We start from the raw sequence: 17521 nt of genomic DNA on the forward strand, positions 1-17521 counted from the left end.
TCTTTAGATTAAGCACACTTAACTCCTTTAAACTGGTGGAGCTGCAGGCAGATACACCAGTGCAAATATTTAATAGGGGTGAGTAAAGTGCACTGATGTATCTTGTTTAGTGATTTTGTCCCTCCATAGTCATGTTAAGTCACTAAATAAGTAGTTCTTTTATCGATAGGTTGTGTTTTCAGTATACTGTGTACAATGATTTTTTTATTTATAAAAAAAATGGGATAATGGGTGGAATTTAACATAGCACTAAGGAGATGGTTGTGTCAGTGCAAGCAATTGACCCATTGAAATTAATGAACATGACTAAGTTAAGTCCATTAATTGCAGCGGATCTACTCTGAGTAAAACTTCGTTAAATTCCTCTCTTAAGTAAGATTGGGTTGAATCCAATGAAGTTCTTCTCAGAGAAGACCTGTTGAAATGAATGGACCAAACTTAGCCATGTCCATAAATTCCATTGGTCCTACTTAGAGCATGACTGTTGTTGAATACAACCCACACTCTTTCCAAAATAATAAATGAGGTGGGCATAGGGAGGATGGGTTCCTATTAATGGAAGAAATGGAAACTGCACGCTAAAAAACAACAAGAGTGCACATTTGGATAATTTAGTAAAAGGGCAAGCTGTCAGATTCTTTAAAAAAGTAAAAGGCAATATATTCTGCGAACTCCCTAGTGTTGCATTACTTCCATGTACACTGTAGCTAATAAACCGTTAATAAGATCTTTATATGCAACCGATTCATGTTCTTCCCCATAAATAGATAGAGAACCAACTAAGCAAGTGCTTTTGGTACATGCTTTCTTCCTCTTGGAGGCAACAGCAAACAACAGGAATCCATACATGAAGATTGTATTTGAGCCTGGATTCCGCAATCTATACATATGAAAATGTAAAAAGGGTGTGTGGGTGGGTATCCACTTTTCTCCGAAACTGCTTGACCGCTTGCGTTCAAATTTGGACACAACGTCACATGCGAATACACTTTGCTTAGACAGATGTCACGAATACAGTTTGCTTAGACAGATGTCACATCTGAGGCAGGTAAAGCAGGTAAAACCCACTGTTCCAGAACACAAAACTCAGACAGCCGGGGATGCTGGGAACACAGGAGAGGTTGCAAAACAGTGCCCTCTAGCAACAGCTACACTGGTACTGCACCTAGGAAAGTTTCCCTTTCCACAACAGCTCAGCTCGGCTCGGGCCAAACACAGAGATGAGCCGGGGGGAGGGGTGCATGGGTCGGGACAGGGTGGGTGCAGTCACAGGGATGAGCCACAGCAATGCATGACACATTTCTGTATTCATATTGCACATTATTTGCACAACAACAAAGCCACGTATATCCTGGGTTTTATTTAAGGTGATTCAAGTTTTAAATGGGGATCCCTTTATCCTGTAATTGCCATGTAATGAGATATTTGCACTACTTTGATGATTCCCAAGTGCTGCTGCATATATTGGTTACAAGCATTCGGGTAGCTTAGAGACTGCAGGCTTATTTTGACAATGCATGTTATACATGTTAAACCAGTGTAATTATTCTTTAAACATTTATGAATTCAGTCTTATAAATACGAGAAGGCTGCTTTATGTATGTAATAGAACTAGTTCTACCAGAATCTGACATCTCTCTTCTGAAATGCTGGTCAGATGTTCACTGTATCTGGGTCTGCACTGATAATCATCTGATCATCATAAACTATACGGTGCAAGAACAGGGCATTTATTATATACATGGTTGGGATTTGTTGGGATTCCTCCTGCTAGGTTTTCATTCAGTCAGAGCACAAGCGGAATTTTTTTCATTCAGATTTTGTAGGCTGCAAAATCTAGACCTTACTCGAGACTTTCCTTTCCTCTCTGCCCATCTTCTGTCCTAATCACAGGGGAAATACTTCTTGGTTTCTTAAAATGAGGCATCCCAAGCTTACCTGTGCTCTCTGCTTCTTTATGTTCCCCAAAGGTAGTGGAGATTCCTCTTTGGAAAAGGAGTTCACCTCCACGATTGTGGGCCCTATTGTGAGCACACCAAACAGCCAACATTCCTCCCCAAGCCGCTCCCTTAGTGGTAAGTACGTCATTCTCTGATTCCTGTAGTTTACGTCCAAAAGGCATTGGGCCCAAGCCATGATCAAGGCAGAGACCACCTTTGAAATCCTCCGAAAAGGTCTGCACAAAGATAATCACATCAGCGAAGAATTTGCCTTTTGGATGAGGCCCTGGAAAAGAGGCAGTCTTTATACAGCAGCCTTGGATTATCTGAACTTTCTGCCTAGTATTTTCTCCTGCTCAGATTTTTAGTTTGAGAGATTTGAAAGTCACTGTTTGGTTCCTTACACAATTATCGATGAAGAAGGCACTTCCTCTCATAGTGAGTGAATGGCTGGAAATTGCGGTTGTTGGGAAAGCATCAGTGGTGCTAGATCTTGTGAGCAAAGAAGAGTTGGAGATGTGGGAGAGGACTCTATATTCAGATGTTGTTGGAAAAAGACTTGCTTGCGTTGATGCATTCTAATTTGCCATATTCTGCAACCACTGGCATTTCCTGCTGAAATGATCAACTGGGCTTTCCTTTTTTCTTTTCTTTTTTTTGAGAATTACAAAATTTTGCCGAAAAGCATGACCACCATGTTGCAGAGTTAACGTATGGGAAAGAAGTCAGTCTTGACTTCTGACAATTGTCTCTCGCCTGATAATACCGCTTTGGGTTAGACAGCTATAACGTCCTCTTAATTCTTTATCTGAAATCATGGGAGGTTTATATTACAGTCCAGTTGGTTTATAAAACCGATTACAGTTGGCTTATAAAAGCCAACAATTAAATCCAGTTTTAGTCACTTAGAAAGGAACATTCAAATGTCCATGTTAACACATCCGCTGCGTTAAAATTTAGTTGATCCCCTGGAAAAGCATCATCACACTTGTTCAGTGTAACAGGAGGAGAATCCAGCGTATGGTTTGAACAAATAGGAAATGAGTATCTTCCCCTTTAAAAGGGAGACGCTGCCTGATACTGTTGCTTCTGATCGGTCTTGATTTCACAGCTGGTTCAGTCAGCAAGCTCATGCCCCAGTGGAGCAGAAATATTACATAACCTGTTTTGCCAACCCAACCAGACTCTGCCTTCCTTCTGTAAGGAAAGTTGCAGAACAAAAGCCAGCCCTCCGTTTTCTGTGGGGGGGGGGGGAGAGAGAAAAAGAAACACTCATTCCCAGGGGAGCGAAAAAACATCAAAGTTCAACCAGCATCACTATACCCAAGCAGCTCCTGCCACAGCGAGCAGGTTTTCACTTCATATTTGCGCACAGAGGTGTCGGCTTGCAGCTGGATCTCCAAGATGTATAAACAGGAGTGTATGCCTAATCTAAGCAGCCTGGCTTCTATTAATGTAATTAATGCCGAGATATTCTAGGAGCACAGGTAAATTCTCTACACTAGCCTCCTGCCATGGCTGCCAGCCGTAGCTGTGTGTGCAAGGCCTTCGAGTTGCTACCTTCAGTTTGTATAGCATGAATAGGTGGCAACTAGATAAGAGGGAAAAGAAGAGATGTGGGCAGTGACCTACATTCTTAACTATTCCAATGCTCTGTGGAATGCCACAAATAAAACACTCTTTAAGAATGAACATGGTAACTGCTGCCTTAATTCTAGGTGCCATTTCTTTTCTTTTCTTAAAACATTTTTATTAGTTTCCAATATACCGTTCCCCCAATAATAGCCAAATTATAACAATAACAATTCCCAAATGATACAATTCTCAAAGTGCCAGCCAACTTCCATACATTTTAGTTAAAAGTGGCTCCCCGCATGATAGTTTGGGTGCATTTCCGATCTTATATCACTGTGTTCCATTATCGTAATTAATGTCAGTTAGAATAATAATTCCTATGTAATTAACAATTTCCATTTGTGATGTTACAATATATACACATATAAAGCTTCAAGTGAGGAAACTCAAACTATTATCTTTATTCTGTCCTGCGTGTGAAAAAATTCTAGGTGACATTTCATGGAGAGTCTGAAGGGATTATATCAGCCATCTAGCCTTCCCCAACCCTGGCGCCCTCCATATGTTTTGGACTTCAACTTCCATCATGTTGTGGGCATATGCTGATTAGGATTGATGCGGGTTGGAGCCCAAAACATCTGAAGAGCATCAGGTTGGGGAAGGCTGGTTCATATTGTTTCCTTATCCCAAAACACATGAGCATAGCTAAAAGTGCCATCCTTTGCGGGGGGCAAACCAAATATGATTGGAGCACCTTTGTTCACGTGCCTGCTGTGTTTATATACGAAGCAAGTGGTGCTGGGCTTTTTAATTTTAACAAAAGAGGGATACACACGTGAGAGAACTGAACCTCCTCCCTCCCTTTATCTGCCTATGCTTTGCTGTTATGGGCATTTTGCTCCCAGCCTCCCAGTCCCAAGTTGGGGGTTCAGCTTCCCTTTTCATTTTGAGGCTCTCCACCTTCCGCTGTATTAATAGGTGGTCCTGATGCATGTGCAGCAAGCGTGTGCAAGTTATCGTGGACAATACTGAGCTACATGAACCAATGGACTGAGTTGGTATAGGCAGCTTCCTCCTGTTTTCCCATTGCAGCGGAATGCTGCTTGGAAGAGAACACAGTGGGACTTAGGAGTTGGGAGGAAATTCGTATATGAGAGTCCTTCTTTTCAGTACACTCCTTGGAATGATGTAACCTGGCCATGGACCAAAGGTTCAGGAGTGTTTATTCAGCAAGGCCTCACAACAGCATTCCTTCTGCGGCAGAGGCTGCTCCATGTGTCTTTCGGTCGAAACAGGAAGTCCTCATTTTTCAAGCTTTACATTCCATTAGCTGCTTCAAGGGGAAGCCCCACACTAGATGCTCCCTGCTTTTCAAGTTGCAAGCTTCCTCCGTCTCTGGCTTGGGAAGGGCCAGATTTTAAATATTTGCACCTTGAAATGGGACGAGCGTCCATTGTTACACCCGCTGATGTGGTTGGTTTTACAGGCCGACTGTTTGTTCCCCCAGCAAAGAGCTCTTCTTGCTAATGTCATAGCATCCCGGTTTCTTGCACATTCTTAACTGAACCTTTTGGAAACCAGACCCTGGGTTTAGGACTCTTGACCTACTGTCTATAGAAAAGCTGCCACAACATTCTTGCAGGGTGCTGGCAGAAAAATCCCTGAGTCTTAGAAGGCTGCTCTTCAGACTGTTTTGCTGCCTGTATTTTCAGAGTGAAACTTCCTTTCTACCTGGCTGGGGATCTAGTGGAGGAGGAGAGGCCTGCTCCCCCCCCCCAACACCATGTGCTGAGCCCTACATTATTTGGAGCACTGGGGATTGTATTTGATTTTTACACCTTTTGATACTCTAGAACAGGCATCCCCAAACTCAGCCCTCCGGATGTTTTGGGACTGCAACTCCCATCATCCCTAGCTATGAATTTGTCTAATCCCTTTATAAAGTTCCTTCTAAACTAGTGGCTTATTTATATTATTTATTACGTCTATATGTCACATTTCTCTTTCAAGAAGCTCTGGGTGGTACACATGATTCTCCTCATCCCCATTTCATCCTTACAACAACTCTGTGAGGTAGGTTAGGGTTAGGGTAAGAGATAGTGACTGGTCCAAAGTCACCCAGTGAGCTTCATGGCCGAGTGGGGATTCGAACCCTGCTCTCCCAGGTCCTAGTTCAACACTCTAACCGTTACACCACACTGGCTCTCTTGTAACACTGAATCCCATACGTTGATGATGCACTTTCTGAATAAATACTCCGTTGGTTTGTGCTGAATTTGCTCCCGATCAGTGTCAAGGGATGATCTAAAATAGTGGGAAAGAAGGATAAATCTTCACACACACACACACACACACACACACACACACCATACATAATTTTAGAAATTTCTATCATTCTCCCCACCCACCTGGCCTTAGATGCTAGTAGGATCTATTAATAATTATTGATGGTTATTTTTTAGAAGTTTCTTTTCACTCTCACTTTTTTAAAAAAGTCAACTGTTTACAAATACTTGTCACAAACCTGTATGTGCTTTGTTTTGTTTTGTTTTGTTTTTACATCTTTTCCCTCCGCAGCAAATTCTATCAAGGTGGAAATGTACAGTGATGAAGAATCAAGCCGGCTGCTGTCGCATGACGACCGGCTCATTGAAAAAGAGGACAGCGTGATTGTGGAGGATTCTCTCTCTGAGCCACTCGGCTACTGTGACGGGACAGGGCAGGAGCCACATTCCCCTGGCGGCATCCGGCTACCCAATGGCAAGCTGAAATGTGATATCTGTGGGATGGTGTGCATTGGCCCGAACGTACTGATGGTGCACAAGCGCAGCCACACCGGTGAGCAGGCATGGCTGCTGGTGACCGTAAGGGCTGATGCATATGCTTGGCGCTTGTATAGTGCTTTAAGTCTCAATGGTCTAAAAGTTCTGTGTGTCACGCTCAGGCTCTTTAGCCTCATATGGCTCTGAGCTGCTTTATAACTTATTTCCTTACAGGACTGGGTGTTAGATCAATCCAGGTGCATTCAGAGTACTTCACACATCTTCGTATCATGCTAAACCATGGTTTTCTGCAAGACACATGAGCTGGAACCACTCATGCTTGCTCCTGAACAGCTCCATGGAGGACTTAGGGGGGCGGTGTTAAATGAAATAATTGTGCTAGCACAAGGATTGGCACTAGCACAATGGGACTTCCTCCCTCTCCTCTTCCAGAGAGTTGGAGGATTCTCCAGAATGGATTTAGGAAGTGGTGTGGTGGGGGGAGCAGAGGGGGAGATAGTTCTGCTGCACAATGAGAAATCCTTGCCCCTTTGGTACTGTCCACTTAGGTTAAAAAAAGGTAAAGGACCCCTGGATGGTTAAGTCCAGTCAAAGGTGACTATGGGGTTGCGGCGCTCATCTCGCTTTCAAGCCGAGGGAGCCAGCGTTTGTCCGCAGACAGCTTTCTGGGTCATGTCGCCAGCATGACTAAACCACTTCTGGCGCAACGGAACGCTGTGATAGAAACCAGAGCGCACAAAAATGCAGTTTACCTTCCTGCCAGAGCGGTACCTATTTATCTACTTGCACTGGCGTGCTTTCAAACTGCTAGGTTGGCAAGATCTGAGACAGAGCAACGGGAGCTCACCCCGTCACAGGGATTCGAACCGCCAACCTTCTGATCAGCAAGCCCAAGAGACTCAGTGGTTTAGACCACAGTGCCACCTACACCATTTAACACTACACTGAATACAACCCTGAGTCTGTTTGTTTCCTTTAAACTCAGTTTATCAGCATGTTTGAACTGGGGGTCAGGGTTCATCAGTGAAAGCAAAGATCGAGGCTAACTTTTCTGGATACTCATCCCAATGCACTCTTCTTCTTCTTCTTCTTCCTAGGTGAGAGGCCATTCCATTGCAATCAGTGCGGTGCCTCCTTTACCCAAAAGGGCAACCTCCTGCGCCACATCAAGCTGCACTCGGGCGAGAAGCCCTTCAAATGTCCCTTCTGTAACTATGCCTGTCGGAGGAGAGACGCACTCACGGGGCACCTCCGAACACACTCAGGTGGGTTACGGGGCACTTCTGCTCTAATTCAGTTTTATGGGTATTTTCTTTTCTTTATTGTCCCATTGTTTTATGTACAGTGTTTAGAAATGTATATAATTAAGCAGTATATAAATTTCTTAGATAAAAAATAAATAGTTATAGCAAGGTAGGGCTTGGTGGGTTGATAGAACTATCTCTTGCTCTTTGCCCTCGGCCCAAACCTCTGCTAGTCGGAGTCACCTCTTCTTAAAGGTAGGTAGACCACAGTGACCACCCATGTCAGGCTTCAGGGAATCCGATCCCTCCCCTGGTGGCAGCCAAAAAGCAGATAAACAAGAATAGTTCTTACCACGTAATTTATTCAGTATTCACAGAGAGAGACGAAGGAATGCAGTCTCTGTTAAATAATGGCATTGCTCTGACTAAATTCCAACCGCCTCCATCTCTCCTATTCTATGTCATCCCTGCGCTGGCTAATTTTGAGTTTTCTGCCTATGAGCTTTCTGTTCTACTACTCTCAATGCCTGCCTAGTCCGGGGGGGGGGGGGGCTCAGGAACGCTTTCCAAAGACACTGAATCTGTCAGCTGTCGCTCCTCCGGTGCTGCTTCTTCCTGCTTGTTCCTCTCCCAATATTTCCCAGCTTTCCCCCCTCTGCAGCCTGTGAACTATGTCCTTCTGCAAACCACTGTTCTAAATCTATACTGTCTTCCTGTTCTTGGGAAGGTTCAGGAGAAGGTGGGGGCAGCCCCCACCATTCCTCCTCAGTTCAGCCCCTGGCAACCCACAACCATCCAACCATTCCCTGTGTTCCACTACCTCCAGTGCCTGCCTTCTAATCTGGATCTACCCATTCATGATATCTTTCTCTCTGACAGATGTTATTTACTTGTTTCACCTGTATCCCACCCTTCCTTCAACTCTGAAGATGGAACTATCTTCACATCATTCTCTGTTATTTAGGAACATTCCCGTCGTTCAGGTTCTTCTCTAACTGACCCTGGAAATCTTTGTATTGTTGACTACACATTATCTTAATGGCAGTTTTATCAAGCTTTACCTGTTGGTCATAGTAATCTCTTAAATTGAGCCTTCTCTGTCCTCAATCCTATGGATTAACATGACCTCATGTTGCACCTGAATAAAGCCTCAATTGGAGCAATTAAAGTTCAGCTGAAGATCTGTATAACTTCTCAAAGTTGTGACTTACATAAAAGGGGTGTGTGTGAATATCTAAACAAAATTTTTAAACTTAGAATCTACTTCATTAGGAAAGGAATTACATTGAAAATAAAACTTATCAGTGTCATAGCATATTTACGCAAATCTATGTTTCAGCCACACCTGGAATGCTGGGCATGTAATTCTGGACACCGCACCTCAAAAGGGATACTTTTAAAACAGAGAAATTAAATTTAAAAGCAACCAAAATGATCAAGGCACTGGAGCAACTCCTTTATAAGAAAAGGGTTACACTGTTTAGGACTTTCTAGCTTAGAAAAAAGACACGGGGTAGGGAAGCAAATTATGAGATAGCTCAGTTGGTAGCATATGAGATCTCAGGGTTGTGGGTTTGAGCCCCACATTGGGCAAAAAAGTTTCCTGCATTGCAGGGGGTTGCACTAGATGACCCTCACGGTCCCTTCCAACTCTACAATTCTATGAAAGTAGTGATCGCTGCCAGCTTGGATGGATTTAAAAGGAGAATAAGACGTATCAGTAGCTACTAGTCATGATGGGGGGGGTATATTTCTTTCCGTATCAGAGTAGTATTCCTCTGTTATTACAATCTAGTCTTGTTTGCATTTTTTCCCATAGGCATCTGGTTGGCCACTGTGGGAAAGAGATTGCTGGATTATTTAGACCTTTAGGCTGCTCTTATTCTCTTATCTTGCACTGCTGGATTCAATTCCTTGCTGGCTTTCTGTGGGCTACTGGTTTGTGAATAGGGTGCCTTATTTGTGTAGAGATGTGTAGGATTTGTGTGGACGATTGACATGAAGCTGGATTGATGAGTTTGTCCTCAGCCTCTTAACCACAATACTTGTGTTGTAGTTCTTTAAATTTAGTCTAAGGTTTTTTACTGTAGCAGTTGACTTGCCGTAAGCGGTTGGGGGGGCAGGAAAGAGAGAGGGAAATCTGCCCACCTGCTGAGCATATATTATTTTCTCTTAGCTTCTATTTCTGCAGTGCTTTGGGGCTTTTTAACACAAACAAAATTCTTCTCTCACGCGGTGAACTTCCCGCCCTGAAAAAAACAAGTTTCTTTTTGCATTATTTAGAAAGCCCTGATTAGCTATTTTGTGAGCAAAGGAGATCAGCTTGTTGTTGTTCCCCCCTGCCCTCCTTGCAAGCTTGCATGGAAGTTGAGGGATGCCGTGGAATCACGACAGCTCTCTTCACAGATCACTGTGCATTGCTGGGATGCTGTTGCTCTGTGCCTTGAGGCCTCTGGCCTTCCTGAAGAGTCCTTCAGTCTGGAGCAATCAAAATCAGTTGTCACTTCCCCCCAACCAGCTTCTGCTTGGGTGGTTCCTGGCGACAGTTAGCAGTGGCGACAGCTCCTCTGATTCTGACCCTTGGCGGCCGGGGGGGGGGGATGGGACGGGATGCCAGGAGGTATCCATGGTGCTCAGAACTATTTTGCACGTCTCGTTTTTGAGACCGAGAAAGAACTTGCAGTTTGGGGGGATTCGCTCAGTCGCAAAACAAAAGGTGTTGGCATTTGCCACCAAGTGAGACGCTGCCTCTGCAAAGAGCACTTTCGGGGTCATCGTATGCGGGAGCATCGGAAAATACCCTGAAGGACCAGCCAGATGGATTGTGGGGACTGACATGAAACGTCAGCTAAGTCAGGGTCCTGCCTTCAGAGGAAGACTGCCTCACCTGATAAAGAACCAGACTGTAATCTTTAACCGCCACAACCCTGCTGAAAAGTTAAGTTAATGCAAAAGAGTTTTGTCATCTGAGGTTCCAGATAGGTTTGGGAATATATCCCTGTTCAGCCCCAGTAGACCAGATGCTCAGGAGTTTTCCTAGAACAACCCTCTTAAATACAAATAGTAGGCCATCGTGGAAGTGCTAGGCCTTAGCAGCTAAGGTGGTATTCCCATCTTACCTATCTGCTTCCATTTCTCTCTTTCTCTCAATCCTAATTGGGTGGCAAACCTCTTGTCTGGCCTATACCACTTGTGACTGCTGGCGGGGGCTCACGTGACAGCTCCTCAGTGCCAAACGCTAGACTTGTCCCTGACATGCTTGTTTTCTGTGTGCAGGGAATGTCTTTGTATTGAGGTATCTCAATGAGCCCTAAGCCAACCTGAAGTATACTTACTAGGGGATGCTACTACTGCTTGCTAATTTCCTGTACCCAATTGTACCATTTTTTCAGACACTGAAATGAAATACCCCAGAGTGCAGAAGTAGGTAGGATTGTCATTTGATTTCCTTTTTTATCCTTTTGTTCATGTCTCTTTCCCACTCCCCATAGATTTAAAATTGTGCTTGTCCCAAAAGGCTCAGGGTGGAAAACTGTATCTGAGGCATAACAAGACTAGTGTACCCTTGTTCCCAAGGCTTATACGGTAGTATAAAACTGTGTTTCACTGAGTTTCTCTGCTAGTCAAAAGGCAAACCTAAGCCCAGAAGAAGGCTAAACACCAGCAGCTGGTTAGCTGAACTGCTACAATTGCTGTTATTCAGTATATAGGTAAAAAGGTAAAGGATCCCTGGATGGTTACGTCCAGTCAAAGGCAACTATGGGGTGCAACGCTCATCTCACTTCAGGCCAAGGAAGCCAGCATTTGTCCATGGAAACACCATTTACCTTCCCGCTGCAGCGGTACGTAGTTAACTTGCTTTTGAACTGCGACCAGGGACACAGGTGGCTTTGTGGTCTAAACCACTGAGCCTCTTGGGCTTGCCAAGCAGAAGGGCAGCATTGGAATCCACGCAATGGGGTGAGCTCCCATGGCTCTGTCCCAGCTTCTGCTAACCTAGCAGTTCGCAGGTATATGAGCACGAGTAGATAAATAGGTACCGCTGCGGCAGGAAGGTAAACAGCGTTTCCGTGCACTCTGGCACTTGTGCACCAGTAGCGGTTTCATAATGATCCGGAAAGCTGTCTGTGGACAAACACCTGCTCCCTCCGCCGGAAAAGCGAAATGAGCGCTGCAACCCCATAGTCGCCTTTGACTGGACTTAACCACCCAGGGGTCCTTTACCTTTTTTATTCAGTATATACATGACATTTAGCTATTCCAGCTGTTCTCTAAGGGTCCCTAGGAATTTTAGTGCCATGGCTAGAGGTCAGAGAAAAAGAACTATGGACACCTCCCCATACACACATGTGCACACAAAAGTACAATTCTCAATTCCACCACAATTTTGGTGGAAGCAATTTTTTTTTGGGGGGGGGGAATGTTTTAAGCAAATTTAGAATGTGAGTCAGTAGCAGACGGGGGGATGGGGATGGGGCAAAGCCTGCTGGATCAGACCAATGACCCATCTAGACTAGCATCCTGGTGGCCAATGGGTGCCTCCAGGAAGCACTCAAGCAAGGCCTGAGCACAACAACACCCTGCTCAACTGCAATTGGTTGACTCGCAACTGGTACTCAGAGACATTCAACAACAGTGAAGGTGGAACACAGCCATCATGACTAGTAACCATTGATCGCTTTATCCTCCATGAATTTGTCTAATCCTCTTTTAAAGCCCCACCGTACCGTGTGCTGCTGATGTGTAGTAAGCAATATATCTGCCGGCTCTGCCGTGTTGTGTGCATGTAGCAGCCCCAGAACATAGCTTAAATTAGGGCTTTCCTTATGCCATTTATTCATGCACTAATTGAGATGGATAACCCCAGGCATGCTTTCATCAAACCACTGAAAATTAACGTGTACATTGCCACAGGCAGTTTGTCTAATGGAACCCTATCCTGAACCTTCTTAGCTTTGCAAAGTTGTTTCTAGCTTACCTACCCTTTTAATTATTGCAGAGTCTGGAAAGCGTATTGCTATCTCCAGTGTACCTTGATGTTCTTGTTATCCTTATCGCTGGTTCATCCCTTCAGCTCCTGCTAAGATGTTGATATCCGGAGGCAGGGAAATCTGCAGGAGAAGAGTTTTGCATTATGTAACAAAGAGGAATAGATACATGTACAGACGCCAGTATATGTTGGCTTTAATTTCTAGGGGGCCCCCCCTGACAGTTTTGGGCAGTGTATTATAACTGAAAACTCAAACTCAAAATGGCCAATCAAAAGACAAGGCATTGCTGTTAAATCCTTAGGGGTTCCCACCGAAAGCCTGCTCAGATTAGAAAGCGTTACTGTGGGGCTTTTGAAAGACCTATGAAAGACCACAGTGGGAGCATTCTAGATCGAGGGCAGCCTATGCCAAGAATGCTGTCTCCTTGTAGAATGAAATTAGTGCACAGAAGGTATATGGGAGAACCTGCTCTTAGTTGATCTCAGTAAGAGAGTAAAGGAAAGAGTAGGTCTCTTTGGTAAGCTGGGCTGAAGCCATTAAGCCTCCAGAGGCAAAAGCTTTGTAATTATTTGCACAGCTTATTGTCCTGAGAGCTAAAGAGAGGAGTCTATACCCAGGGCTGCATATAATCTACACTCCAGAAATCCAGAGCCTGTGCCGAAAACAATTTAAATTCTGTGCTTTGCACGATTTATGCAAAATCATGTTGTACAATATATTCAGGCCGTGAGGGCAAAGGCTGAAGTGAGACTGCATCTGAGGTCTAAAGGATTCAAGTGGGCACAGTATATACTAATGCATACATGCCCCCCCCCCCGGAAAGCCTATCCCATAAATTTCTTGGTATGTATGCATCTGAGATGCTGCTTACATGTTTCTAGGTTTGCTTAAGCAAAAAAAGAAGGCAGCTTCAGACTCCAGTGCAGACAGTTATCTTTATCTCTCCACTGTCTTTAGTGACATTGTAGTTTTTTAGATCTTTCCTTAATCTGTGCACACGTAGAACTTGAATCCCTGTTTTGGTCCTTTTGGTTTGTTGCCTACCTGACTCTGAAAATAAGCTTGTGTGTGTGTGTGTGTGGATAGGTGATGCCTGGTGAAATAGGGAGAAGAGAAGAAGGGTATCCCAGTGGTCTTGGGGATGAGGGCTCACTGGCATGTATAAAGTTCCATGTGTGACTGACAGTAGCAGAACAGATTGTGTAAAATAAGCAGATGTATGTAAAAGTGATTAATTTGCATGCTTCGTGCAGGGCACAGAATTGCGATTTCTTGACTCAGCATTTTATTTACCTTAGCACAGAATATTCTCTCAAGTGCATGGAGCATGCATAGCCTCAGGCATGGCTCAAACCCCCTGTGCTCTCAGGCAGCATGAGTTGATGCTGTGCATATAAACCAGCTCAGCTGACAGTCAGCATGTGCAGCTATCAAGCAGCTTAAAAAGGTAAATGAGCCAGTATGCAAGGAACAGCTGATATCATTCTTCACTTTCTGCAGTGTCACCCTTTTCTTGTACCTAGAGTTATGTTGGAGTCGGGTATGTTTGGTCTTAACACTGTGTTTTAGTTGCTTAAGGTCCCTTCTTCTGAAAATTGATCTTAAAATCAAACTAATTCCCCCCCCTTTTACTTACTTACACATCTCTCTTTTAAAGCAATGGATATGGAGTGTGATAAATATTGACAGAAACTCGCCTGCAGTTCCCTGCACAAATGGTCAGTTTAGAAGGACCCTCAAGACTTCGACCTAGTTGTCTCAAGAAGCATGCTTTTTCCAAGGCCGGGCCTTCTGTTTCATTAGTGTACTATATATTCCTGCGTATAAGACTACTTTTTAACCCAGGAAAATATTCTCAAAAGTCGGGGGTCGTCTTATACGCCGGCTCGTATTTCTTATACGGCGAGTATATCCCAAACTCTTTATTTTAACTGGGAAAGTTGGGGGTCGTCTTATATGCCCAGTCGTCTTGTACGCCGGAATATAATTTCTCTGCCACTAGCCCTCTGCATATCACGGCACAGAATGATGATAAGCAGCTGTTGACGGATAAAATGTGCCAAATCCTAACATTTGTTTGTAATATCAAAGAAAATTAAGGCTGTGCAGAAGGGCAGATTGTTAATATGAGGCAGAGAGGGTATATGAGTGAAATGACAGTAACCTCATCAGCGTTTGGATTTTACGGCTGTAAAAATAGCCTCTCCCACTTGGGGAAGGGGAGCAAGGAATATCTTTCTTCTCCCCACCCCACCCCTTAACCTGACATGTGTGTTTCATGCTGTTCCCCTGGGTGAGGCAGTTGCTTTCATCTTTGAAGATCTGCCTCCAAAAAAGTGAGGATTTATAAACCAGATCAAACGCATCACATCAGTTAGAAATAGATCAGAAGCTGCATCTGCACGTGGGATCACTAGGATGACTCTCCTCCCGTGGGGCTACCTCTCTTCGGTACACAACTCTCCTCTCTCTCTCCCTTCTCCCCCCCCCCCCAACCCAGTAAACAAATGCATTTGGAATTTGCATTCAGCAGACCCAATTCTATAGAATTTTCTCTTCTCTCCCCTCCCCTCCTTCCCCAGATATTTGGAGAGCGGACTGTCAAAATTATGTTCCCTGTTTTTATATATTCAGTTTAAAGATTGAAAGGGTCTTCTTGCCCACAGAGGAAATGCGATTTTAAGTGAAGCACAACTTAAATGAGAAATTACTCTTTTGATTAGGTATGACAACGGGCTTCCTTTAAAACAAACAGTACCGGGGGTTGTGTGTGTAGCTCAGAAATAGATTGTGTTACGGAGTCAGTGGCTCTTCCAAATAGGGACCCTATAGATGTCCTAGACCTTCTTTGCTGGGCTCTTAAAATCTCCTTGTCAGTAGGGAACAGATTCCCAGTTGTGGGGTAACTCTCATGCTGTATGTCAGGTGTGGGGAGTACCAGTTTCTCCCCTGAGGGCCACTTTCCCTATGAAGTAATTTGTTGGGTGCTGAATGTCATGGGTAGCTGGGGTTGGAACTAAAAAATTTTGCAGGGCCACCTACCCCATTCCTCCACATGCATGAACACTCAGTGGTATTACCAGTGTCGGATTGACTTGAGGCAGAAGCCCAGGTCCCCGCTCTGCAGAATGAACAGGAGGGCTCCCAAACTCTGCAGAGCTGGCTTATCACACTTGGACCCTGTTAAGTCCAGATACAAGAATTACCTAATCGCACCACTGCATCCATTAATTTTCTTACACACACACACACACACACACACACCCTTACCTTCTCTAAGTGGGATTATTCCTGGAATTGTACTGTGCTTCCCGTGTGCCCTGTGTGTCTCAGAAGCACAGAATGAGAATAAGGCTGCTCCTCGTTCTGCTTCCAGGAAGGCTGCTCCTCGTTCTGCTTAAGAGAAGGCAGCAGAACACTTGCCATTGTTGAGTATGGCAACTTGGATTGAAGACCCCTGATCGTGACTCCTCAGCTTGGAATTAGAAAGGCACTAAGCCATTCCGGAATCTACTTTTTCAGTAGCACACAATTCACTTCAGTTTCTGACAAGACACCAGCTGGCTTAAGAATTTCACTTAGAAGGCTTGTTGAAAGAGGAATGTCAAAAGGGCAGTAGAGAAGGTCCCTGCGTTATATAAAATGGCAGGGAGTTCCAAAAGGCCATCTCCATTCATAAAAACATTCCTAGTTCAGTTTTTCTGTGTGTCTCAGTTGAGTCAAGAGGCAGAAAGTTAAACCCCCCACTCCCCTTTCATTCTCAGTGCATTGTGTAGGGCTATTGATCTTCACCATTGCATTTGACATTGCACAGGCTCTGTGAGATGTCTTCCACCCTCCTCCTGCCAGCCTCTTTTTTTTCTTTTTTGGTGAACCTTTTGCTTTTCTAGCCGCTTCCCAGAAGTGTTTTTGTTTTGTTTTTTAAGCAGGCTGCTAGTTTTCATGGTCCTGGTCTCTTTCTCCCTTCCCCACTCCCGATCCATGATCTTCTTGCCCCCGGGACTGGACTGGAGGACTACGTTATCAGCCAGTATGTTGTAAAAACCCTGAGCTGTTTTATTTCACCACCACCATTTACTATGAAGACCCTAAGGATGTGCTTTATTAGTTTTGAGATCTGCCACTTCATAGGTAATTGGGAACTAGGGCAGATCAAACTCATCAGCTGCGACTCCACTGTCTCCACCGGCAGCATATAAATTAAATAATTTTCTTACCTTGCTCGAAGCCTAAAATAAGCATACAAGTCTGTCTTGTTACAGCATTCATGAAGATTTCCCTCTGGAACATGGTTTTCGGAGTACACCATGTGAAGAAGAAAAGTAGCTAGCTTGAGTATATTCAGTGATACATTGTTAGGCAGTGGTACCTCGGGTTGCGGACCCGATCCATTCCAGGGTGCCGTTTGCCCCCCAAAAAGGCCGCAACCCGAACAGCACTTTTGCGCATGCGCGAAAGCAAAATAGAGCTCTTCTGTGCATGTGCGCGCAATGAAACCCGGAAGTAAACACTTCTGGGTTTTCCGCGTTTGTAACCTGGAAAAACGCAACCCGCAGCGGATGCAACAAGAGGTATGACTGTAAATGTCTATTTTCCCCTTCACCATTGAGTACAGTACTACAACCACCAAGATTAGAGGTGGCTTCCAGGTGGCTTTTCTTGTTAATATATTTATTGATACTTACTAAAATATATACAAAAATTCATACCTGTTACAAAATATCTTTTTATAATACACTGAAATAAAACAGATACTTAATCTAAAAAAAAACAGAGGCAGAAAAAAGAAAAGAAAAATGAAGAGAAAGCAGAAGAGAAAAGGATAAAGAAAGATAAAAAGACTTCCAGTTCTCTGTCCTGCAGCTAAATATAGTATTCACTCATTAACATCCAGCCATTCTACTGACGAATATTTTTTTCAATCTTCAAATCCAAATATTACATGTTCATTTTCTCTTTCATGCAAAAAGCCCATAGGAAGTTTCCAA

At 44.1% G+C, this 17521-nt stretch overlaps 1 protein-coding gene across 12 annotated transcripts in view; it reads left to right on the forward strand.

Moving 5' to 3' along the window:
* The window catches only part of IKZF4 (IKAROS family zinc finger 4), a 62434-nt gene that overhangs the window by 33289 nt on the left and 11624 nt on the right, over positions 1-17521 (forward strand). For 6 of the 12 annotated variants that reach the window (XM_035103950.3, XM_035103947.3, XM_035103948.3 and 3 more), the window contains 3 exons: positions 1971-2075; positions 6093-6353; positions 7396-7563. In XM_035103950.3, the coding sequence (XP_034959841.1) occupies positions 6113-6353; positions 7396-7563 (409 nt within the window). In that variant the 5' untranslated portion in view covers positions 1971-2075; positions 6093-6112. The remainder of the gene's footprint in view (positions 1-1970; positions 2076-6092; positions 6354-7395; positions 7564-17521) is intronic. The other 6 variants (XM_035103949.3, XM_088662960.1, XM_088662957.1 and 3 more) reach the window with 1 other exon arrangement.

Source organism: Zootoca vivipara, chromosome 2, assembly GCF_965207765.1.
Source record: "Zootoca vivipara chromosome 2, rZooViv2.hap1.1, whole genome shotgun sequence".
NCBI classification, from domain to species: Eukaryota; Metazoa; Chordata; class Lepidosauria; order Squamata; family Lacertidae; genus Zootoca; species Zootoca vivipara.